We start from the raw sequence: 24,560 nt of genomic DNA, 5'->3' as shown, positions 1-24,560 counted from the left end.
ATCCCCCGACAAAGGTAAGGGGGGGGTTTAGACAGGGCCGGGCGGGTGGGTTAGGTAGGGGAAGGGAGGGGAAGGTGAGGGGAGGGGAGGGCAAAGGAAAGTTCCCTCCGAGGCCGCTCCGATTTCGGAGCGGCCTTGGAGGGAACGGGGTAGGCTGCGCGGCTCGGCGCGCGCCGGCTATACAAAATTCATAGCCTTGCGCTCGCCGATCCAGGATTTTAGTGGATACGCGCGGCTCCGCGCGTATCTACTAAAATCCAGCGTACTTTTGTTTGCGCCTGGAGCGCAAACAAAAGTAGGCTATTCGCGCGCCTTTTAAAATCTGCCCCTAAGAGTAATAAAAACATTAGATTTGCCATACTGGGCCAGAGCAAAGGTCCATCAAGCCCAGTATCCTGTTTCCAACCATGGACAAACCAGGTCACACGTACCTGGCAGGATCCCAAAAGGTTGATAGATTTCATGCTGCTTATCCTAGGGAGAAGCAGTGGATTTTCCCAAGTTCACCTTAATAATGGTTTATGGACTTTTCTTCCAGGAACTTGCAAAACCTTTTTTAAACCCACCTACACTAATAGCTTTTACCACATCCTGTGGCAACGAATGCCAGAGTTTAATTATGCATATAGTAAAAAAAAAATATTTTCACCTATTTGTCTTTGTTGCATGTCCCTTAGCCTTTGTACTTTTTGAAACGGTAAACAACCAATTTGCGTTTACCCATTCCATTCCACTAACTATTTTATAGACCTCAATCCTATCTCCTAATGTAACCCTGTTCACAAAATTTCTATGCACCCATATCTTTCTCCAGAAGCATCACCCTGCATGAACTTGAATCTGTCAGATCTTGGAAGCTAAGCAGGCTTTAGACCTAGTAGCTAGTACCTGGATAGAGGGCAGCCCCTGGGAAGAACAGGCTCTGTGGGCCTGTTAGAAGGCCACAGCAAACCACTTTAGTATCCTACCAAAAATGCCATTTTCTCATGGCAGAAGCCAGGATTGCCAAAGTATGTGGAAAAACAGATCAAGGTACTTACTCCCCACCTCCTGACCCATGTTTAGAAAAAAATTAGATTTGTGTCCTCTGGTTTCCCCAGTAAAGGCAGGAGAGTGATTTCCCTGTACTGCTTGAATCCTTAGTCAAGTTCATGAGACTCATGACAGCACCCTTGGGATGTCGAGCCAGATACTCAAGCAGGTGCAGAAGAACTTTGGACACTATCCACAAATCCAGGGCCTGATGTAATAAGGTGCCCTGGGCTGTGTGCGGTTTTATTTTTTATTTAAAATATTTCTCTCCGTGCTCTTCAAAGTTTGGTGTGGAAAAAGGTAGCATACATACATAAAAATCATTAAAAAAAAATGTAAACATAATTAAAGCAATATACATACACCAACATAGAAACTAGCACAGTACAGCTGCTGAATTACTTCCCCAAATCTTAAGGGAAGAGATTAAGCTGATATTTCAAATGCCTTCCTGAATAAAAATGTCTTAGCTTTTTTAAAGACCTTCATTTCACTGATAATTTGAAACAGAGCTTTACTCCAAATATGCAAATATATTTTGTGTTTAGGCTTTTTTCTCCTGATGCAGCAAGGAGTTTTGCATGCAAAGACTGTCCGCACAAACTAGCTTTCTCCATTGAAATCAGTTATTAATGAATAGGGATGTGCAGGGAGGTTTTTTTTCCTCACGAATTTTGGTTCATGGATTCCTTGATTCGTTTCATTCGTGTGGAAAAAAACGAATCAAGCAATTTAAAAAAAAAAAAAAAGTCCAAAAAACGAAAAGAGCCCTCCCTTCCGAAAAAATACCGGGGCCAGGATCCCTTCCCAGCCGCCACTTACTCGGTCCAGTGGGGATCAACCGGGTCAGACTAGCCCGAAGCCTCGGCTTGCATAGGCCGAGGCCCCAGTAGATCGCCTTGGCTGAGGCTTTGGCCTAGTCCTAGGCCTGACAACGGAACTTCAGCTGGACCCAGGCCCAACACTGCAACCCATCCCAGAGGCTGGGTCCTGAAACCGGGGCCTAGGCTCGGATCCAGGCCCAAGGCCAGGTTCCAACCCCTGGGCCTCGGCCCAGGGTCAGGCCCAGGCCTCAGAGTCCAGGCTGTACATCAAAATGGCACCATCCGCTGGGTGAGTGCACCAGAGGGTAATTAACTCCTGCACGACCCCAGCGGACACTGTCATTGTGCTTGCAAGTAAAGAAAGAAAAGAATGGGTTGAGAAGCTCCAAGGCCCAGGCAACGGGACCTGGCCGAGGCCCCGGCACCCTAGCCTAGGCCAAGGCCCCGCCATCTGGACCCAGCCTCCGGGCATGGCATTGGGCCTGGGTCCAGGCCAGGGCAAATGCCGTCGGGACCTGGCCTCCAGGTCAGGTCACGGAGTCTATCCTGGGTCTGGGGCCAAGGCCCCAGTGTTGGGACTTAGCCTTCAACAGATACCCAATGGATTATGTGAGGGGTTTTTGTTTTTTTTTTTTTCGGGTTTCTCGGCTGAGGCCCCAACTTCAGGCCTCTGCCGAGACCCCAACGTCACTCTGGGGCCTAGGTCACCGTCCTTTCCTTGGGCCTCTGCCTATTCTCGAACATGATGGGGCCTCGCCTAGGGCATAAAAGAAGCCCCACCTGCGGGCCAAGAACTTAGCCCAATGCATTTGTTTATACAAAACAATGAATAAAATTCGTTTCATTCGGGGGGGGACAACCCCCCCCCCCCCGAATGAAACGAATTAGCCTTATTCGTCATGTTTTGCAATTTCTTTTTAAACAAATGCACATCTCTATTACTGAAGGCATTAGCTATTACTCCCTGACTGAGAGAGGCGTAGGCTTAATGCGGGGTTTCTCATGCTGGAAATTGAACTCCTGATGAGTTGTGAAGTTCGGTTACTTGGACTAATGCTAGGTCTATGGGGCTGAACCCAGAGTCCATGGTGCACAGATCTTGAACATTGAGTCAATGTGCAAAAAACCACAGTTTGAGCACAAATCAAGTTTTCTGTGCAGAGAAAAATGCTTTGTGCACAGATTTTATGTTGTGCACGCGAACTGTATTTTTGTTCACATAAATCATGCTTTTAGGGGCAGAAGACACTTTCAGCTGAATTTTAAAAGCCCGATATGCACGTCAGTTAGAGGATATGTGAACATATCCGGCTTGCTTGCGCCGAATACATTTTAAAAAGACGCTGGATACACGCGAATCTCCTGCTGTGCCGCACAAATGACAAGTTTTCAAAAAAGGGCAGGATATGGTCTGGGCAGGGCATTGGTGTTCCGAGATTTTAAGCTGAAATTTGCATGTGCTGGAGTCCCCCTACTACTGCATAACTTTACTTCTGCTTTGGATGACATGGAAGTGATAAAACAAAAAAAAAAAAATCTGGACAGAGCAGGGTTTTAAAGGCTGTGGCTAGCAGGGGAAAGGATGGCTATTCAACTAGGGGGAAGAGCTATCTTTTATCTGGGTGAACTGGAAATGAACTGTTTTTAATGGCAATGGTGTCGGCATGCATCCCTTTTAAAAATCCTCCCACTTACGCAGTAGAAGTGGGATTTGCGTGCACAGGCTCACGCCCACTTAAATTTGAGCGCACATGTGCGCGCAGCCAGGCTATTTTATAACGTATGCGCATATATGTGCATGTGTTATAAAATAGCCACTCCTCTGGGCGAGGGCCCGCTGAATGTGCGCCTGCGTGCCACTTTGAAAGCTACCATCCCAGTGCACACAAAATGTTTTCTGTGCAGAAAGTATTTTATGTAATTAAATTGTATTTTATGCGCATGAATCATGTCTTCTGCACAAATTTTCAGGTTAGCATGGTTTGTTTTTTTTTAATTCCCAGTGCAGTAGCATAACATTAACTTACCACATTGGAAGTTAAATTAATTTTTAGTGCATGCGTTAAGAAACCGTGCATTGAATTTTACCGCACGTGTTTTATCCCAAACCTTACTGCATCAGCCTCACAGTTGTTAAAACATTTTTTAATGTTGAAGTGGCATTAGCAGAAGTGAATCCTGACTGCTTCACTTTACAGATTTTCTAACTGTAGTGCCCATTTTTCACACAAGCAAAACAATTAACAAAGGGGGAGCCTGAGTTGGAGGTGAGACAGGCCTCCAGGGTAATACCGCTACCTCGTTAAGACCCAGGTCATCAAGGGTCGTATTCCCCGGAACACCTGAAAGGATTTCGATCCACGGAGCGAGAGCGAGGCTGAGTGACGTCACCGGAGCGTCCGCTCCTATAAAGTGGGCAGTGGACGCTGTTCTTACCTGGGGAGCCTGAGTTGGAGGTGAGACAGGCCTCCAGGGTAATACCGCTACCTCGTTAAGACCCAGGTCATCAAGGGTCGTATTCCCCGGAATACCTGAAAGGATTTCGATCCACGGAGCGAGAGCGAGGCTGAGTGACGTCACCGGAGCGTCCGCTCCTATAAAGTGGGCAGTGGTCGGCGCACCGCTGCCGTCGGCGCGCGCGGCTTGGTCCGGCTTAGGCCGGCGAAGGCTGGAAGGCTGCCACCAAACTTGGTAGCGGAACTGGATTCCTAAAACGCCTCCTATACCTTGATGTTAAATACAGAAGTGTGAGTAGAACTCTTTAAACTGTTATCTTGCTTATGTTACAAACTATGCCGCATACTAAAAGAAAAGGCAGAGTCAGGCAGGATGCCTCTACCCCTGCCAGGCCAGGCCCTATTCAAACAACTTTAACGGGTTTTTACACACCTGCAGCAGTAAATACCCCGGAGAGTCCCATTACAATGGTGGTTAGTGAGCAATTATCACAATTGTCGGGAGAAATAAGTCTCAGTCCCGGGGTACCAACAACTCCTTTACAACCAGCATGCATAGCAGACACTATTGGTCTAGGTTTGCCACTATTGCGGACAGGGCATATTGTGGTAAACCCGTCAGAGGAAGACCAAGAAGGGAAATCTGCGGTGCCTAAGGAAATGGAGGGTACACCTCCACTTTCTCAATTGTTGGATCAGAGAACTGGAATGCCCAATGAAAGATCTTTGGCAATTGGAGGAGCCAGTCCTGCCCCCATGTTGGGGAATGCTTTAGACCAGGAATCACTACATTTCTCAATGAAACCGCCCACTTCTGGTACTAGGCCTGGAGAGGTTAAACAAATATCTTTAGAAATGTTATGGTCTGCAATAATGTCTCTGCAAAAGAATATTGAAATTATGAATGTGAATATTAAGGATGTACAAAATACATTGTTGAATCTGAGTCCAATGGTAGTAAATAATGGGATGACTCTCAAGAAGGTGGAAACAGAAATTGTTAATATAAAGGATGTGCAGACATCTTTAATAAAAAGTGAAAATATTTTATCGAGAAAGATTGAAAATTTGGAGAACGTAGTTCGTTATCTGAATCTTCGATTTGTAAACTTTCCTAAGTGCAAAATGATGTCTCCAGTAGAACAGTTAAAAAATTATTTTATGGAAGTTTTGTCAATTACTTCTGACAATCTTCCAATGATAAAAAGCGCATACTTTTTGAATGAAAGAAATTAAAATCCTAATCCACCTTCACAAGAGTCAACATTAAACATTACCGATCTGATAGAGACATCATTCAGTGCACAAATAGAGAAAAGGGGAACTTTAATAGTTAAATTTGTCCTATCTTCAGATAGGGATAAAGTATTGAATCATTTTATGCAAAAAAGAACCCTTCCCTATCTTGGCCAGAAATTGTGGGTCTATCCAGATGTGGCAAAAGACACCCAAGCCAGAAGGAAAAGATTCATTGCTTTGGCTAGTATAGCCAGAACATATGGGATACAGATAATTATTCGCTTTCCTTGCAAATGTACTATGAAAGTGGATGGGTTAAAATATGTTTATTATGAACCTACAGATTTAGAAAGATTTCTGGAAGAACGCAGAACTCATAGGGGGGAGGCAAGCTCCGCAAGTTCATAGAATTGAATTTGATTATTGTTGGTAATTAATGAAAATGTCTGCATCACTTTTGTTAAATTTTAGTAAAATTTTTGTTTTTCTTTCTTAGAATATAGGATTGCTCGTCAAGCTCCCCATTATATATAGTAACTGGAAACTAGGTGAATTATGAATAATTTCATTTCTTTATAAATATATATGGAACCTAATGTTTTCCCAAAAAAATTCAATGTAACAATTGAATACAAACCAATGTTATTTACTTTGTAAATTGAAACAAGAAATAAAGAATTAAAAAAAACCAAACAATTAACAATGACTTTTTTTAGTTTTCAAGATAGTACATATGCTGCACACGTAGGCACAGCGCATTCGCTGGGGACAGGGCCAATACCTGTTCATCCTCGTTTTCAGTGCAGAAAAGGGAAGAACAAGAAGCACAGATCGGTGTCCATTTAGAAATTGGCTGTGCATGGGGTGCACAGAAAACAATGCAGGCAGTAATGTGCCAGCCCCATTCTCGCTCACACTTTCTGGCACCTGCTCCTTCTTTGGAAATTCAGTGCAGCCCCTCTTCCCTGGCTCCAGTGATCTCCGCCAGCCTCAGAAGTGGGACGAATCCCATGGACCGAATATTCTAAGGACTTATTTGGCTATGGTTTAAAGAACTGAAATACTTTCACAATCATTCTCTACCATTAACCTTCAGCTCATTCCAAGAATGACTCCTTTCAAACAGCGATTCAGCCTAGGCAACTCCAAAGCCAGTTGACCTGAAATGTTGCTTGGCAGGTGTGTAGCACTGTGATAAACTGCTGGACCCTTCTCCAAGAGAGTAAAACCATCTAAAATTTGCATTTGCTGTGTAACTTTGAGCATGTGTGGAATTACATGGTCTCTCCCTGGTTGTGGTCTTGCTGATTATATCAAGTAACTCATGCATACTGAGCAGTTCCTGGGTAACCTTCAGCAGTGAGGTGGAGGTAGAGCCCAGAAGAAAAACTGCAAAACGTATAGGTCAAATAACTTTTAAAATCACGCTCTCCTTTGAACAATATGTGGTACTGTATGTCAGCAAAACTATGTGGCAGCCTAACAATCCATAGGCTGCCCGAGCTGAGATATTTATTTAAATATAGAATGGACACTTCTAAAGCATCTGCACAGCGAATTTTTTATTTGCGCCCTGCTACAGAGATAGGCCTTGCAGTGCTACTGGTCATTGCTTCCCGTCTAATGAAGAGGATCTCTCGGCTTACAGCTGTCTGTTAGCATCTCGGCTCATAAAGGAAAATGGTTTGGCCCAATTAATTGGGTGATCTGAGTACTGTCCCTAGTGCCATCTGGGCTCCTATTCTATCTCTTAAGTGGGCTGGCAATCCCTATGCGAACACCAAGCCAAAAGCTGCCCTGGCAGTATCTCCTGAAGGTGTTGTAACCTGCTCTCTCTCTGTCACAAGATATCCCCATAGTTCACTACCTTTATGTGGGAAGTGGCATAAGAAGATACAGGGGGGAAAACCCCCCCAAAGTCATACTAGTTCCCAGATGTGGCAAGGAGACTAGAATATGGCCCTAGTGGAGCAGGATAAAAGTAATCATCTTTGAGCGGTGAGGGCTTGATTCTTCCAACACCATTTTGGCCACGGGAGGGCAAATGGCAATATTCAGGTTTTGATGAATGTAGCAGGTATTTTTCAGTATTGCCAATTTAACTCCAGCATGTTGCGCCATAATCAGTTGTGATACTGTGTTAATTATGTCGTCTGACATATCCCTTGAACTCTTCGGTTGGAAAGATGTGTCACAAATAAATGATGATGATGAAAAAAGAAAATAGTCTTCATGTCCTGAAAAAAGGATATTCAGAGTGCACTGGAGGAGTAACCACAATAGACGCTCCATTAACGCCTGCGCTCTGCCCACAGACGTACCTATAAATACCTATCCGCTCCAATGTATACACACCTTTTTTAAAATTTACTTCCCAGAGTCTTCATATCTGGATATATGTTCTCTTGCCTGAGGCTGGTTTAAATTTAGATTGGAAACTGCCACAGTCATGAATCTCCTGCTGCTTCCTGTGGGAACTATGTTAAAATCATAGAAACAGAATATGATGGCAGACAGGAAAAGTAGACAAAATGAGGCTTTCTGTCTTTCTTTTATACTCTCTTATACTTCACACACTTCTACTCATACGTGCATGCAAACTTTTGCAAGCAAATCAAATATTCATTGTCTCAGGTACACAGTATACATCCACAGGGCTATGGATCCAGAGAACTGAAGTGTGATCCCAGTACTAGCAGAATCCTCAGCTACATTATTAAAGAGGACAGTCTGAGTACTCGTGGCACTGCATTGCACTATTATTTTCACTCTACCTATTCCATACATTTATTTTACATAGCTCCCTCACACCACATCTACACCTTCATGTGCAATCCCCTCTGACATATGGGGCTCTACGCCAGTGTTCCCTAACCCTCTCCTAGAGGTACATGTAACCAGTCCGGTTTTCAGGATTGCATTATGCATAAGATAGATTTGCATATATTGGAGACCAAGTGTATACAAATCTATCTCATACATATTCAGGGTAGCTATCCTGAAAACCAGACTGATTAGGTGGCTTCCAGGACTAAGCTGGGAAATGCTGCCCTACATGCTTCATAACGTAAACAGTAGACACAAAGCTGAAAACAAATATAAAAGGAATATTTATGCAAAAATGTAAAAAGGAAAAAAATTAAACAATTTTAGGATGCTTTTCTATTTGATCCACATTGGTAACATTCAATCCCTGACTTTGGTCAAAGTATGTAAAGTGTTTTTATTGTGTTGCATGAACCACAACATGCATATCTGGCCAAATGAATCTGTGGAGGATGAGGTGTGGGATCTGCAAGATTCAGCAGAGGACGTGGAATTTTCAGGTGTTGTATGACCACCTGGGAGAGATTGGACTGTGATAGGTATGTGGGTATATGTGCATTGTAGCTGTGCAGTTAGTAATGTGTCTCTACTATGTTGTGTGCTTCAGGTCAAGGAGTGTTGATTGAAGAAGATGGATCTGTTTTGTGAGTGGATGTCTGTATTTATCTCTATCCCCATCACCTACTCTGACCTGTCAAAACATCCTACTCTAGGAGAGGTGGAGTGGAGACTAAATTTCGCATAATAAAAAGAACCTTGTGTCATTTGTGATGGGTCTGTTTCTCCTTGACTTGCTGATAATGCAATGAGGACATATTAAAGTATGTTGAAGGCAATGAGACATTTTATTTTCATTTTTTTTAAATATCCGCATACATGTGAGTTTTCCCTAATTCGTGGTTAGCATTCTATTTAAATTCCTTCTAATTGTCTTACTAAGAATTACAGGATTTTATTTTTCTTCTGTTTTCCTTGTCTCTTTGGACATTGACCTGCATAAGGGCTTTTGAATATATTTAACGGAGACAGAGTGGTGACCAGTGTAGACCAGTAATTTGGAATTTGCACTCTTAGTTCAAGCTAACATCATGATAGGAATATGTTCAGTGTTGCGAACGGGTCCTTACCTGCAGCTCTCCGGCGACAGCGGCGGGAGGTTCGGGGCTGCTCGGGTTCTCCGGAGGCCCAGCGGCGGGACGCGCACCTTGCCGGCCCTGTTCGGGCCTTCTCACGGCGGCGTCCCCACGAGGGAGATGCCGCAGAGTCTCTTGATCCGGCTCCTCCCTCTCTAGGCACGCGCATGCACAGGGAAGCCCAATTTAAAGGGCTTTTCCCGCCAGACCGCAGCCCGCCCACTTGAATGACGTCAGACACCGGCTAGTATTTAAGCCGGCGTCTGCTTCCTCTCTCTGCCTTGCAACGAGGTTCCTCTTGAAGAGTGCTAGTTGCTTTCGTGTTCCTGATCCAGCTCATGATCCTTGGCTCCTGGTCCTGCTCCTGACGTTCCTGTTCCTGCTCCAGTTCCTGGTGTTCCGGTCCTGCTCCTGCTCCCGGTGTTCCTGCTCCAGTTCCAGCTTTCCTGCCTTCCGTGCCTCCGCTCCTGTCCTCTCTGGTTGGTCTTCCTGGCTTTGACTCCGGTTTGCTCCTGGTTCTGCTTCTGCCGCCTGCCTCGACCTCGGACTGTCTCATCTTCTCCCTCGCTCTTGATCTCCTAAGTCCCAGCGGCCTGGGACCTCACAAGCTCCTCTCGGGGGGAGGGGGGGGTCCTCAGGCTTCCAGGGTGAAGTCTCTGCTTTGGTTCCAGTGATCTCCTAAGTCCCAGCGGTCTGGGACCTCACGAGCTCCTCTTGGGGGGTCCGCAGGCTTCCAGGGTAAAGACTCCGGATCTTCGTGTGACCTGACATTGCCCACCAGCCGCCGCCTTCTCTGCAGAGTGCCGTCCTCCTCCTATCTCACTCTGCCAGGCCGGCCCAAGAGTCCACTACTACACCAGTAACACAGTGTGCCTCTGCTACCCAAGTACAGATGTTGGTGAAGTCAGAAGAGTGACTGTTTTATCTTAAAAAGAATGGTAAATCTCATACACATGATAATGAAGCTGATGAAGTATTATGCAAATTAGAATAGGGGCTGACCTGAAATCCCCCATGTAAAGGAGGGGTTTATTTAATGTTTCTGAAGTACACCCAGGGTCACTGAAATATATATTTTTAACATAGGATTTGAACATTTTTATTTGCAGATATCGGCTATAAAAGTATCTTTGTTGTAAGTGAGTGAATGGAGCCCATAGAGTTTTTTGCTGAGTCTTTTTATTTCTCTTATGAAGCTGTTAATATTAATACAGTATGTGGCATAAATCAATGCTGTTGAGCCAACACTGTGCAAAGTCTGAAACTGAGATCCCAGGCCTTCTATTCCATTGTTGTATAACTTATTGCCAGTTTGTTGTATTGCAGAAATTATTTAATTAACATGTTTATTTTTGTCACATTGGACTCATTCTTCCTGCGCCCGTTAAATGAGAAAATGCTGTTTGGCCTCCCTCATTTTAAATTCTGCCTGCCTTGTTCAGCCAGCAGCTGGGAAACACATGATCTGCTTGTCAGCTGCCAGCATTGTTCGCATGGACAGAGTCTGCAGTACGTTTCAAGGCCTCAGAGCATGTGCTGTACGTGTCCTGTGCAGTCCAGAGACAGGCTGGCTCACAATGTTCCTTCAGTTCCAGAGGGCAGGCCAGCAAGAGGATTCAGTGTATTTTGGCTGTGACCGGAGAACCTTATTCCTTAGAACATGCCACGTTGTTAAAGCTGCAAACTTCTAGAGGTGGCTTCTTTAATTACATGCTAGTGCCAGCGAGAATAAAACTCATGAAGACAAAAGAAATTGCACCAGGCAGTACAACTTATGGGGCAAACTTTAAAAACTACATATTAAAACTGAGCTGCTTCTCCTTAGTCCCCATTGGTTCTCTTTGCTTACATCAGAGAAGCAAACCCATGTGATCTCTACAGGGATAGTGTCAAGCCTTGGGTGCTCTTGCATTCAGCCTGCTGACCATAAACCAGCATTAAGAAAGGCTGAAGCTTGCCATTTTCCTGACCCCACAGGAGGAAGCTACAGTAAGGAGGAAAAACAAAGGCATCTTGAAAACATTGCCAGTGCAAGACCACGGCATTGGTTTACCCGTTTAGAGGTAGAAAGGCCATGGCAAATAGCTGTTCGTGAGAGGGAGGTGCGTGGAGCATGCTCAAAACATGATCACATGATAAGGCCAGGAAGCCAAAAATACTTTCCCACATGTCAGTCAAAACTCTTTCCTATTTACATGTGCTCTGAAACATTTACATAGTCTCGCTCAGTAATATATAATGGGAAGAAGCTAGCCACCAGTCTAGCAACTTTGTAAAATGTAAGGATCAAAGTATCAGGAACTGCCGTCGAAGTGCATGCATGTATCCGACCCCATAAAATGAACGTTTCCATGTTGGCAGTCGTTTGTCTCTCAGTGATGAACAGCTCCAATGGCTTGGTCTCTGTACGCTGAATATTATTTCTTTTTTTTTTTTTTCCAGGCGTGGCAAATAGAACAAAGATTAAAGTTGCTGTTTGGGAAAGCCCAAATATCTTGTGCTGTTTGCCAGAGAGAATGCCCAAAATGGAGGGGGCCAATCAACCCTCATGCACTGGGTGGTAGATTAGAAAAGAATTGTTTGTGCAAAAAACGGCCTCATACACGTGTTTGTGGGCCGTGCATGAGCAACATGGATTTTAAGAAGCCGTCAAGTATGCACGTACATACCCAGGCACGCATCAGGAAGAAGGGGGAGGAAAATGGGCGGGGCATGGGTGTTCCAGGGCGGGGCCAAGACTTATGCACATAAGTCTGTATTTTAAAAAAAGCTGACCAGGGGGGCACGTCGGCGTGTTATCCGTGTAACTTTACCGCTGGGTCCTGATGGGGAGCACGTCTGGAGATCTCAGGTTTTCAGGCTTTTAGCACAGCGTGAGAGTTCGGGATCAAGTGGGGGGGCTTGCAGGATGAAAAACCAGAGGGGTCTTGAAAGACCTCAATATCAGCTGGTGGACTATCACGTGAGCATGTTTTAAAATCCTCCTGCATACGCTAAAGCCCTAGTGGAAATACTGTGCAGGACACTTACTCGAGCCACCTCTTAAGGTTACATGCACACACATACGCGGGAGGGGTATTTTAAATGGCATGCGTGTACTTGGCAAGCACAAATTAAGACTGCGCCGTATCTCCGCTCGCACGCCGATACATGCGTTTATGGGCGCACGCGCGTTCCTTTTAAAACGACCCCCGATACTGTTTTGTTTCTTAGTCATCACTGTGCCAAGGAGCCCCAAATCACTACTATTTTACTTCTTGCACTGTGAGAACTCATGTGCAAGTTTAAAAAAAAAAAAAAGAAAGACCATTGTTTATAAGAAACATAAAATCAACAAAGAAACCTTCCCTTAATCTAGTCTTTCCTTTCCTGGAATAGCAAGCAATGGGTGTCTTTGGGGGAAAGTTAACTAACCAGAAGCAGAGAAACTCCTTAATTAACCTTTTTTTTTCAGTTCGCATATGCATTTGTGCACTTGGCAGTTAAAAACTGTGCTGACCTCCTTAGCTAATTAATAGGTTCTAAATGTTCTAAATTCAGCTCGGGCTGTCTGAAACCACCACCCCCACATTTGCTTTGTTGTTCACCTAAGGGCTATCTTTCATACTGTATGTACAGTGACTCAGATCCTGGAACTGAGTAACGCACCAATTTGGCCGTGGTAATGCTAGCCCTCTGTATCACGTGGGCTTGTAGTAATTTGCGTGGCCTTCATTTATGACTTTTACCACCGTACTTAAAAATAAAATTCTCTTGCTTCCCCGGTCGCTATTTATAGCATTTGTAAGGTAAATCCCCCCCTTAGCGCTGTTTCGACTGCCAAACAAGTTTTATGACTTTTGGGTGAGAATCAAAATATGTTTACTGTAACTTATGGGGGGGAAATCCTTGATTATTGTATTAAAATCAAACTCTTTTTTTTTTTTTTAATAGAAAGGAAAGTTTGTGTGAGCTGGGGTTTTTGATTATGTGTAGGCTGCCTCAGCATCCAGAGCATTTGCAGAGCTATAAAAAAAAAAAAACAACTCTCCACAGAGCCTAAGATGTCAAAATGTAAATAGGGAATTGGAGAGTATTTTTTTTGAGCCAAACATGCTGATGCTGTCCATGCAGCGTTTCATATAAGTTCACCTGGCAGTGCAGTGTTGGGCTTCTCGTGGCCTGGCAGGCATGAAAGAAAAACGTTATGGCCTTGCAGCTAGCTTAATGCTACAAGCAAATAGTGTCAGAGAGAACTTTGTTCCTGGCTGAGATAGCTCAAAAGAGGGCTGTTTATTAGGAGCTTTGTGAGACTCGATATTTTTCCTGTTTGACCCTCTTGTCATGGAAACGGTTATTTGTCATCTACCCTGGTAAGCACAGGTTGGCTAAAATGGAATTAACAGTCAAGCGTCCATAGACGTGTGAGGTGATGGTGCTTACTGGCTAAGGAGTGGTTTTATAAAATGTGTTCCCTATAGGCACAAAATGAGGTAAAACCTTTTAGAATAGCAGCTCTTTAGGCATATATGTTCAGCTTCTAGTAAGGAATGGATAACTTTTTACCGCCTCTGGTTTTTTTTTTGGTTTTTTTTGGAAGCTTTCCTACCATATGTTGAGGCTTAGGCCTAAAATGACTGGGTAAGGGATCTAGGAGTGCATCCTGAAGAACCAGAGGGGTCTGGAACAACGGTATATAAAAAATGCACGCAAACCAGAAAATGTTTGCAAAAAAAAAGCTTAATGCATGGAAAAACATGATTTATGTGCAGAAAGAACGGTCTGTTTTATTTATTTATTTAAAATCTTTTCTATACCGTCATTAAGCGGGTGCTATCACAACGGTTTACAATGAGGCACGTAAAACTATATGTTAAATACAGTATCTGGAATTCTAAACTCTTAAACAGGTGCCATTAATTTACTGTAGCATAGTTTCATAAAAATATTATTTGGTGAGTGTTATAAGTCATGTCCAGTTTCCTCTTACTCAGCTATAAGATATCGTACTACTTTATTTTGGTTCTTTGTTGTTTAAAAAAGAAAGAAGGAATAGTTTAGGATATAGTAATGAGAAGCACACACTTAAAGAAAAAGGTGTGTGAGTGGGAGCTTGACTGACTGCAACCAAAATTTCCCTGTTTCCTGCTCTCAATTCTCTTTGTGGTATGCTTGCTTAAATAGCCATGTTTTTAAACTTTTGATGTTACTTTGTAGTCTGATTTCTAATGGCATATTGTTCCTTTTTTAACTTTTGTTTCCTTTTTGTTAACTTTTAGAAAAAGACTTAAAACCTGGCTCTTTCACCAAGCCTTCACCGACCCACCAGACAATCACTAGTTGTCCTTCTCGCTTACCCGTTATGATGATTATACTCACGAATGGACTCTGACTCTCCCAGGTTAAAGCACCATTAAGCTTTAACCCGTACGCCCTATGGCATCACTTCATATTTATTTCCTGCCTTATCTTCTTTCCAGCTTGTTGCAAGCTTCCAAGTTCTCTTCCCTGTTGATTGTAACTTTTTGACTCATTCCTACTTACTGTTTATCTTTCGTTTACTTGAATAGTTACCCCAGTTTTTTATTCTTGTTAATTGTAAACCGATCCGATATGGTTATTTACTATGAAGGTCGGTATATAAAACTGTTAAATAAATAAATAAATAAATAAAATATTGTAGGTCCTGTTAGGGATAGGGGCCCTTCCCTATCCTGGGTTAGTCTGGCTGTCTTTACTGAGGGAATAGTTAGCAATGCTTTGCTGACCCAGGTTTCTGTGGGGGGTATGTACGCGAAGGGCTGTGTTCAGCCACTCCACTTTTTCGTCGTGTATTAATTTGTGTATGGTGCATAAAGTCTTGAATTGTATTCTTTGTTCAACGAGTAACCAGTGTAGTTCTATTAAGGTTTCGGTGATATGGTCTCTCTTGCTTTTTCCAGTTAAAATTCTTGCTGCTGTGTTTTGAAGTATCTGTAGTGGTCTTATTGTGGTGTATGGTAGGCCCAGTAGTAGGGCGTTACAGTAGTCAGTACTGGCAAAGATTAAGGCTTGTAATACTGAGCGGAAGTTGGTGGGCGTTAGTAGTAGTTAGTCTACATGCACAGATTGTTTTCACGCTTGCTTTCTGCACAGAAATATTTTATGCACCGAAAACTTGCTTTTGGTACACAAATCGTTTGCTGCACATAAAATACCAGACTACAGGTTCTGACACCAGAAATCCAGCTTCTATCCATAGACTATTTAATTTATTACTTGGATTTATTTCCCATTTTTAAACTAACACTAGCGCTGGAAACATTACTCCATCTCAGACGAGGAGTAAAATTTCCAGCTTTAAGACAGCAGGAGTTAAGCCAGTGCACCTCCCTGCATTGAGGCTTAATAGCTAATGCCTGCATTTGCATGGGATTTCCATGCAAGAGCACTGAGCATTTTTTTTTTGTGTGCAGAAAACTCCTTGCTGCATCCGGAGTAAAGTTTGCATGCAAAGAAATGCACACGCAGTTGTGGGTTAAACTTCGCGCTCCGCTGAGCACGCCATATTGCATTGGGCCCGCGGTGCAGCTGAAGTCTGCACACTGCTTGTAGCTGCATTGAGGTTTCCCAGGGGGGCGTGTTTAGTTTCGGGGAGGGAAGGAAAATGCTCATGTGGACAGCATTTTAAAATCTTCCCGCATGCTTTTCCAGTAAAATTTTAAAAACTCCACCTGCAGAAAAAGCAGCTGCACGTGACTGTGCATGGTTTGTACTTGCAGCAAGTGTCAGAGAGAAACCAGGCCCAGAGCCCCCATGTACCCACACTTCTTCCAATGTGGAGAGTTTAAAAATTGCTCCATGGCCTAGCGTGTGTATCCATGTGTGTTATTGCATCGAAGTAGACATTTTTGTCACTAGGATGAAGTGTAGCTTTGTTTGTCCCATGTTAGGACAGTTTAATGCTGCCTAGACTTATTACACAGGCTGCATTAGAGATGTCTTGCATTTTATTTGCTATCCAGATGCGCATCCAGTGCATTTAGATTTCAATTTTAGTCTGAGCAATTATTTTTGCTGCTGTTTATAGTTAATGCACCCCACTATGTATCTCATCCAAGTTTGCCACCCACCTTGTTTAATATTTATCTCTCACTTTTATGTCAGGTTCTAGTCCCAGTTTTTAAGATCTGTGCTGAAAGCTTTCAGCTTTATTTTCCCATGGAATTAGATTTAGCTCAGACGTTGTAGAAAGTTGTTCATACACTTAAGATACGGTAATACAAAGCTGGATGAATGAATGTAAGTCAGTTATTCCTAAATGTAAAAAAGACGGAAGCTATGATTATTTCTAAAGGGTCTTACGATTGTTCTTGTCCAGGAATCCTATTTAATAATACTCTAATTCCATTCAGGGGCAAGATCCATAGCTTGGGTTTGAATCTGGATTCTACTCTAACATACACTGAGCTGTTGAAGAGTAGTGAGATCGGGGTTTTGGTTTTTTTTTATAAACTTCAACTTTTAAGGCCCCCTTAGTTTTATTTTGAATATTGCAGATTTTAGAAATGTGGTGCAGGCATTTTTGTTAACAACGGTAGACTAGTAGATTTGCCAAAGTATCTATTAAGGCCGTTCAGATGCTGCACCACGTTTCTGCACACGTGCTTTTGTACAGAAGTATCAGAGATCACGTAACACCATTGCTTCAAAGATTGCATTGGTTACCAGTAGAGTGTGGAATTAAATTTAAGCTTCTATTATTGGTATTCAAAGCATTGGAAAACACTGGGTCCATCTTACTTGTCTACATGTTTGCATAAATATGTTCCTATTCGAGCTTTATTTTTGGAAGTTGATTGTCTTTTTGAAGGAATATCAATTGACTGAGCCACGTAAGCGTGCATTTTCTTATATTGGGCCACAATAATGGAGCAATTTTCCACAGTCCTTGAAACTGATGGATGATGTGAAAATTTTTTTGTAAGAAATGAAAGGCCCATCTGTTCATTGAAGCTTTTGGGGACCAGTATTGACTGCATTAAGAACAAATATCTGTAATATGTCTGAATGCAACCAGTGCAATTTTTGTTATATGCTGTTTTAAATGTTTTGTTTTATTATTGATATATGTAAATGATGTACCTAACTTTGTAGTTAGCAGTATATAAACATTTAAAATAAAGAAGAAGCAGCATCTCTTGGCTTGTGCGCTGTAACTGAATACCATTAAGAAGAGCACATGGCTTTATTTATTTTCCCATGTACATATTAGCTTGATCTTTGTAATGCAGTGTAAGCAAGATAAAATGTCCTAGTTCCAGTATAGATTTACCACTTCCCTCCTTCCCTCCCTTTCTTCTAAAAAAAAAAAAAAAAAATACAGAATGGTTTCTAATTCCACATTTCCCTAAATTTCAAGAGGCAGGTTGCAATGTAGAGAGCTAGGACTTGCACCCAGTGCTTATTTAGGATCTCATGCAAATATTCACTAATAATTTTCTTTCAGATGAAGCATCCTTGTCCCCGCAGGCCTTTTGTGTAATTTTATTCTCCGAGCCCCTCCAGGCTCTGCTACGATACTGCCCTTCCGTCTTCTCAGAGCTGTGACATGACTGCTTTCTTGTCTCCTTAGGGGGACAAAATAAGACACGAATTCAGAGTAACGTTCTGGCTGCTTCCCTTCCCCTCCTCAGAACACACGTACATGTGTGCACGTAGGCAGGGAGAGAGTGGGAGTCTTTGCTCGTGTTTAGAACAATTATCAAAGGTTACTTACCTGGGTAGATTGCTCTGGCTGTAAATTGCCCTTCTTGGTGCCTGTGCGCTGTTAGCCAGATTACAAATCGGTGTTCCCGGGACACGTTTAGCGTGGAGAAATAAAAACAACACTTGTGCGTTTTCCCAACATATGCAGGTTGTTTCACGCATCCACACACATGCGCGCTCACGTACACCCATGCGCACCTTCCCCCCTCCCTCCCATGGTATAGTGTAGGATCGTTTTCAAAGGGAAATCCCTCATCAGCGCATAGAAAAGCGCCAGCATACCTTGCTCTTAGGCGGGGCCATGCAAAACCGACCCGCACCAGCGCCTGCTGGAAGTGTGCTAGAATTGTGTGCAAATGGAATTCCTGTATGGCGATCATCCAAAAGCCATGCTGTCGTTAATAGATTCACAAACACAAGAGCAGCCGGGACTTCTGGCTCCTTATACACTGTTCTGTAGTGCCTAAATTACCTGTACTGCGTCAATAAGTAAAAATGATTTGAATGATTCTGCTCATGATCTCTCTCGCTCTCTAAAAGCTGAAATAAATGCTCTATTGCTTTTCCAGATAAGCAAAAACCCTATTTTTGTTCCTGGTGTGTGGGGGCCCTATTATTCAGCAATGGTTCCTGGGTTCTGGCTGAACGAGGGAGGCCAAAGTGCTACCGGAAAACTGGTGAGTGTTTACATAGAACCGGTGTATACAATTAACGCACAGAGAGGGCAGTTTTGGAAACCGTCCCCTTGGAGTTTCCCTTTGAAAATTTTGTGCAGGCAGGGGAATGTGGATATGTTGTACTCACATACGTTTATCTCTCACTGAAGAGGGACAATTTTTAAACATACTTTTGACCAGGTCTGGTGCTTCCAATAAGCAAACTAGGCAGTCACCTAGAACGACAAAATTGGCAGCAAATTCCTGCCAGTGCAAGAAATAGAGGGGTGCTGTGCCAGATTCAGCACCATTAAAAGAAGGGAGCGCTGTGCTGCAGCCACTGCCACCGGTAGGAGGGAGTGCTGTGCTGGAGTCAATGCCAGCGGTGGGAGGGAGCGCTATGATGGAGTCAATGCCAGCGGTGGGAGGGAGTGCTATGATGGAGCCACTGCCAGCGGTGGGAGTGCTATGATGGAGTCAATGCCAGTGGTGGGAGTGCTATGATGGAGTCAATGCCAGCGGTGGGATGGAGCGCTTTGATGGAGCCACTGCCAGCGGTGGGAGGGAGCGCTATGATGGAGCCACTGCCAGTGGTAGGATGGAGCGCTATGATGGAGCTACTGCCAGCGGTGGGAGGGAGCGCTGTGCTGGAGTCAGTGCCAGCGGTGGGAGGGAGCGCTATGATGGAGCCACTGCCAGTGGTAGGATGGAGCGCTATGATGGAGTCAATGCCAGCGGTAGATGGGAGCGCTGTGCTGAAGACAGTGCCACTGATAGGAGGGTGCACTGTGCTGTGTCATAAATTTCAGGAATCCAGGCAGGTATTGCCTTGTTACTTATACTGACATATATCTTAAAGCTCTGAGACTGCACCGTAGAATCAGGATAACATTGGCTGCTGGATGCTGCTCAAGGCCAGAGAACCAGGGGTGACGTATAGCTATTGCATGCTAGGGTTTAATTAAATATATTTTCCTTTAGGGGCTAAAGTTTTGCCTTATATAGAAATAAGTAAATTGTTTCTTGGTTAAGTTGTCCTTTAAAACACATAGACAAAACATAAGCTTATGCATAGGTATTAGTTACAAGAATTAATTTCTAGGAACAGATATTGAGATATTTTGTTGCCAGTTGGCTGAAAGCTTGTATCAATGTTTTTGGATCATATTTAAAGTATTAATTTCATCTGCGACACTCAGAACTCTCTAGGTTTGGTCCTTGACTGTAACCAGTTTGTCAGATCTGATGATAAAACTGAGAAAGTATTTACTGCCATTTGCTGATTACTAGTGATTATAAATGTTACTGTTTTGCATTTGAGTAGAGATTGGCAAAAATGTACAAAGTCAATTTTAGGGCCTCCAGGGAATCTCAAAGGGTTTTTCCTTAGGGATTTTCCACAGCTGGAGCTGCCACCAATAGGTAAGTTGGAGAGAGAGGTGCATGACCGAAAGTTCGCCTGGGATGCCAAATACTCTTGCACCAGCCCTGCTTTTGACACAGGAAAACACCTGTTTACCTGTGTAAAAACTTTTGAAAATTACCAGCACCCTGTACAGTTAGCAGACTTTCTGAGTCAGTATTATTTGTTCTCTACCACTGATAGCAAAACAAACTGAATAGCTTTGTGTAAAATCTTTTCTGTAAATAATAAAACCCAATAATAATTGCAGAAGAGTTACAATGCCTTGGCTAAAGTCAAGGTAATATTTTTTATTCATTTCATAATGCTGTCACTAAGTACTGTGCAAATCAAATGGTTACAAGGCATTGACTCTACAGAACGTCTAATTTAATTTTAAGCCAAGTCTTAACCACTTCATGACTGTTGTGAATATTTAATTCCATGACTACTGAAAGTCACCTCCACCATGCCACAGATGTGGTGAAGCTGGTTTAAGGCTTTCGCAGCGAGTGGTGGAAGTGATGTCCAGAGTTGAGTCTTCACGCTTTGGTTACTACACTGCACTGCCAGCTAATGCCTCCAGGTAGCATGGGAAGAGGCACCCCAGATGATGCACGAGTTGAAATGAAATGAGGATAGCCATGCTAGTCGTATTTGAAGTACTAAGTAATATTCGTTTTTGTGCTGAAGCTTCTCTTAGTCCCTTGTGGAAGCAGCTAGTCCCTAGATGGATTTGAGGCAGCAGGTGATCAGTCCCAAGAGACAGACACAGGTAGCAATTAAAAAAAAAAATAGACAAAGAACCTGATACGATACAACAAATGTTTCTAGCCCGATGCATAGGGCCAGATGCAATAAGCATATTCCACATGGGAAGAAATAGGAAAATCCCAGTACATCTGACCCATAATTTGTTAAATTACCTGAAGATTTGTGTTCATAATATTTATTATTACATTCGAAGCATAATAGATTTGATATATTATCTACATCACACTGTTGTCAACTTCATTAGAATATGTTTGACTTGTAGCTGTTGCCAAAGATTTAAGCATATATTATGTACTTTGTGTACAGTACATCTGTATTTATTTTATAATATAAATATGTAACTTTCCTCTTGTTTTTCTTTCTTGCTTTTCACAATATACTGTGAATTAAACTATTTGCTGCTGTATTAGTCCCAAAAAATAGGACACTTTGGGGGTTGTGATACCTTTTATTGGAACATGTTCTTGTACAATGATTAAAAACAATTTTGTTTCTTGGTCCAATAAAATGTATCCTAATTCCTGCTCCTTGTCTCTAGCCCTTTTCTTATCTCTTACCCAGTCTCATGTTCCCCCTCTGTCATCCTCTTCCTGGTCCCATCCCAACACCCCCCCCCCCCCCCCAAAGTTCTACCTTCTCTCATCCCCTTCTACAGCCTCTGTCTCTTTCTGCTGCTTCTCAACCATTCCCCAATCCTCTAGGTCCTTTACACCACTCCCCATCTCATATCCACAACCCCATCCCCCCCTCCTCCCAGCCAATGCCCCTCCAGGCTATCTAACATATTCTTACTCAAACCCTGAGGCCCTGCTTTCCAGGCTTAATTTTCGACTAGGCAATGTAGGCACCTGCCTACGAGTGCTGCACTGAAAGGGGTGCCTTCCATCTTGACAAATAAATAGTCTGATTTGTGTGGGGAAGAAATTTGAAGGCTCAGTTATTTGCTCAAGCATTTAGCTAAGTTTTAGTTTAAATTAGTATTGTTTTAGTTATTGATTCATTTTAATTTTGTTTTTGTCTGTTTTTGTGATTTGTCTTAAATGTTGTTATGAATGATTCTTTGCACTCCTCTTTGGACAGGATTTTGTGGAAACAGCAGATTATAAATAATTGTGTTTCTTCTAAGCGCTGCTTACCCTGAGGAGCAGTATCCCATCAGATCTGCCCCTTTTGAAAGCTTTCTCTCAAGCACCACTCAGTTGAGTGGTGCTTGAGAGAAAGAAAGAGAGAGAGAGAGAGAATGCCACCCCTAGAAGATGTCCCCAAGTTCTCACCCAAATCCCAAGTCATTGCTCTCCAGAAACCTCCCCCCCCCCCCCTTCACATCCAGGCTCTCCCACCCAATACACGGATAACCGTTCTCCTCCCCATCCAGAGCTTCAAACTTATCCTGTCCTGTTTGCACACCTGACTCCCCCCCCCCCCCCCCGAGGTTCAGGACCAGCAGCCAGGCCTTCTAACCCACGCCTGCCGCCAGGGCCTCTCTTCTGCTCAATTCACAGAGCAGCTGTCTGCAACCTCTTGTGCTCTCTGTCTGCAGCACACCATGCAGCTGGAACAGCCGACTGTTGGAATAGCATAGGAGGGAGAGGCTCTGACAGCAGGTCTAGCACCACACTCCTATCAGCTGGTGATGGGCCACAGATAGAGGTGAGATCAGTGGTCTGTGCCAGGATGGATGGGAGAGCAAAGGGTGGTGATTTATTCCCTTTACCACCTCCCTCCCCTTGGCGATGCTTATGTGAACATGCGCAACCTTTCATGGGCCCTGGTGCAGCCGCACCAGCCGATTCTTTCCTCATTCCCTCCCTACCCTCTACCAATGCTACTGCAACCGGTGCCAATACTCACTGGTGGGGGGTGGGGGCAGTATCTTCTATTATAATAAGGAAAATAAAATAGAAGATGCTGAGCCCCTTCTGGCCATCATTGCTGCTGCAGCCTCTCCTATTTCCCGGACACCACAAAAGTATTATTATTATGGATATGCGATCTCAATGTAAAGTTAGACCTATGGGATGTAGGGACGTGGATGTCTGTTGTTTGATAGAGGGACATAGATTCTTCGGTTATTAGAAAGCCAGTTGAAATTTGGCATGGGAGTTTAATGGCATTTATAATCTGCGTAGAAGGTATTATTTCAGATCTCAGGTGACAGGTGTCCACACCATTAAAACCCACTGATCTCAGCTGACACCTTTCTAGCACGCTAGTCGGCAGCCGTAGCGGAAGCAACGACAAATTCAGAATGTGCACGTATGAAAGGTTGAACTGCTGCACAGTGCGTTCCCACTCAACATTGATGGCGTCTCCAAAGCAACAGGAAGCGAGGCACCTTAAAAGGTTGTACAAATCTGCTGTCCTGTACCTGTAACTGTCGATAAATGCAAGAACTCCAGTTTCTGTAGTTCTGAAAGACTGGCACTTTTTATCAGCACGAATTCGCTTGTGAAAAGGGCTTCTGGGAAGAAGGGAGGGGAGAGCAGGAGTAGTTGGAAAACACCCTGTATGTATTTCTCCAGATAATTACATTACATTGTTTCAGTATTCACTTGCTTTTAAGTGCATGCTTAGAAGCTTGCAGCATAGAATTGCAAGTCTTCCGGTAAGCTGATTAATATCATGGTATAGGAAATCTGCAAAGCCGAACAATTTACAGGAAAACAAATATTTACATTCATTTTGTTTCCCCAGTTGTTAATTTTTTCCTCTTTTTCAGATAGAACATGTAGTCCACGGACATGCTGCCTACCCAGAATTACAATCAAAAGCCAGAGCAAGGTCAGCCACTACTTTGTGTCTTAAACCGTACTGCAGGGAAATTATTTACTTATTTTGTACTTTGCATATACATTCTCAGGCTGGTGAATGTATAGTTCAGCTTGCAAGATTTAATCTATCAGTCAAGTTATCTGAGAACCCATTGACCTTTGTCTTAACTGATTGGAAGCATTTGTAAAGACTTGGATAATGCATATAGAGAAGGGATCAAAGGCACAAAAGACAAAAGATTATTTTTCTGGTTGTATTACTAAAATATTTACCCTGAGGTTAGAGTAGTAACCTCAAAAACCAAGTAGTAGTTCTGACTGCCTGCTTTTCACATCAAAAAGGACTTTGAATAAAGCCGCTTGGGTGGATTTGACTGATAGCATGATGTGCTGGTGCCAGCATCATGGGATCTAGGTTCAGAAGTGACTGTGGGCCATAGAGGAATATCGAAAAAGATAACGCTTTCTGCCTGTTAGCTTGTGCCTTGCTTTGATCTACTTTAACATGATCTTGAATGCATTTTTTAAAAGAGATGGAAGGATATATATCTGTGTGAGATTACTATTATAGTGAGGAAGGAATTGTGAACCAGAAGGTCAAACCAAACCAGGGATGCCACAAGGTTTATTGCTGTCCTAGGCAAGTGTGAACGTTTTCTGCCCCTCCCCACTGTTCCTTCCTGTACATTGACACCACTCCCCACCACCTACCCCCTACCC

At 43.3% G+C, this 24,560-nt stretch overlaps 1 protein-coding gene across 5 annotated transcripts in view; it reads left to right on the top strand.

The window, feature by feature from the left end:
• FGGY (FGGY carbohydrate kinase domain containing) overlaps positions 1-24,560 on the top strand; it is a 340,924-nt gene that overhangs the window by 236,068 nt on the left and 80,296 nt on the right. For all 5 annotated transcript variants that reach the window (XR_003858912.1, XM_029617869.1, XM_029617871.1 and 2 more), the window contains exons 9-10: positions 18,807-18,914; positions 23,789-23,850. Coding sequence is in view for 4 of the 5 variants with exons in the window: in XM_029617869.1 (XP_029473729.1) it covers positions 18,807-18,914; positions 23,789-23,850 (170 nt within the window). In the remaining variant the exon portion in view is untranslated. The remainder of the gene's footprint in view (positions 1-18,806; positions 18,915-23,788; positions 23,851-24,560) is intronic.

Source organism: Rhinatrema bivittatum, chromosome 10 (genome assembly GCF_901001135.1).
Source record: "Rhinatrema bivittatum chromosome 10, aRhiBiv1.1, whole genome shotgun sequence".
NCBI classification, from domain to species: Eukaryota; Metazoa; Chordata; class Amphibia; order Gymnophiona; family Rhinatrematidae; genus Rhinatrema; species Rhinatrema bivittatum.
This window is presented reverse-complemented; position numbering and strand designations above follow the sequence as displayed.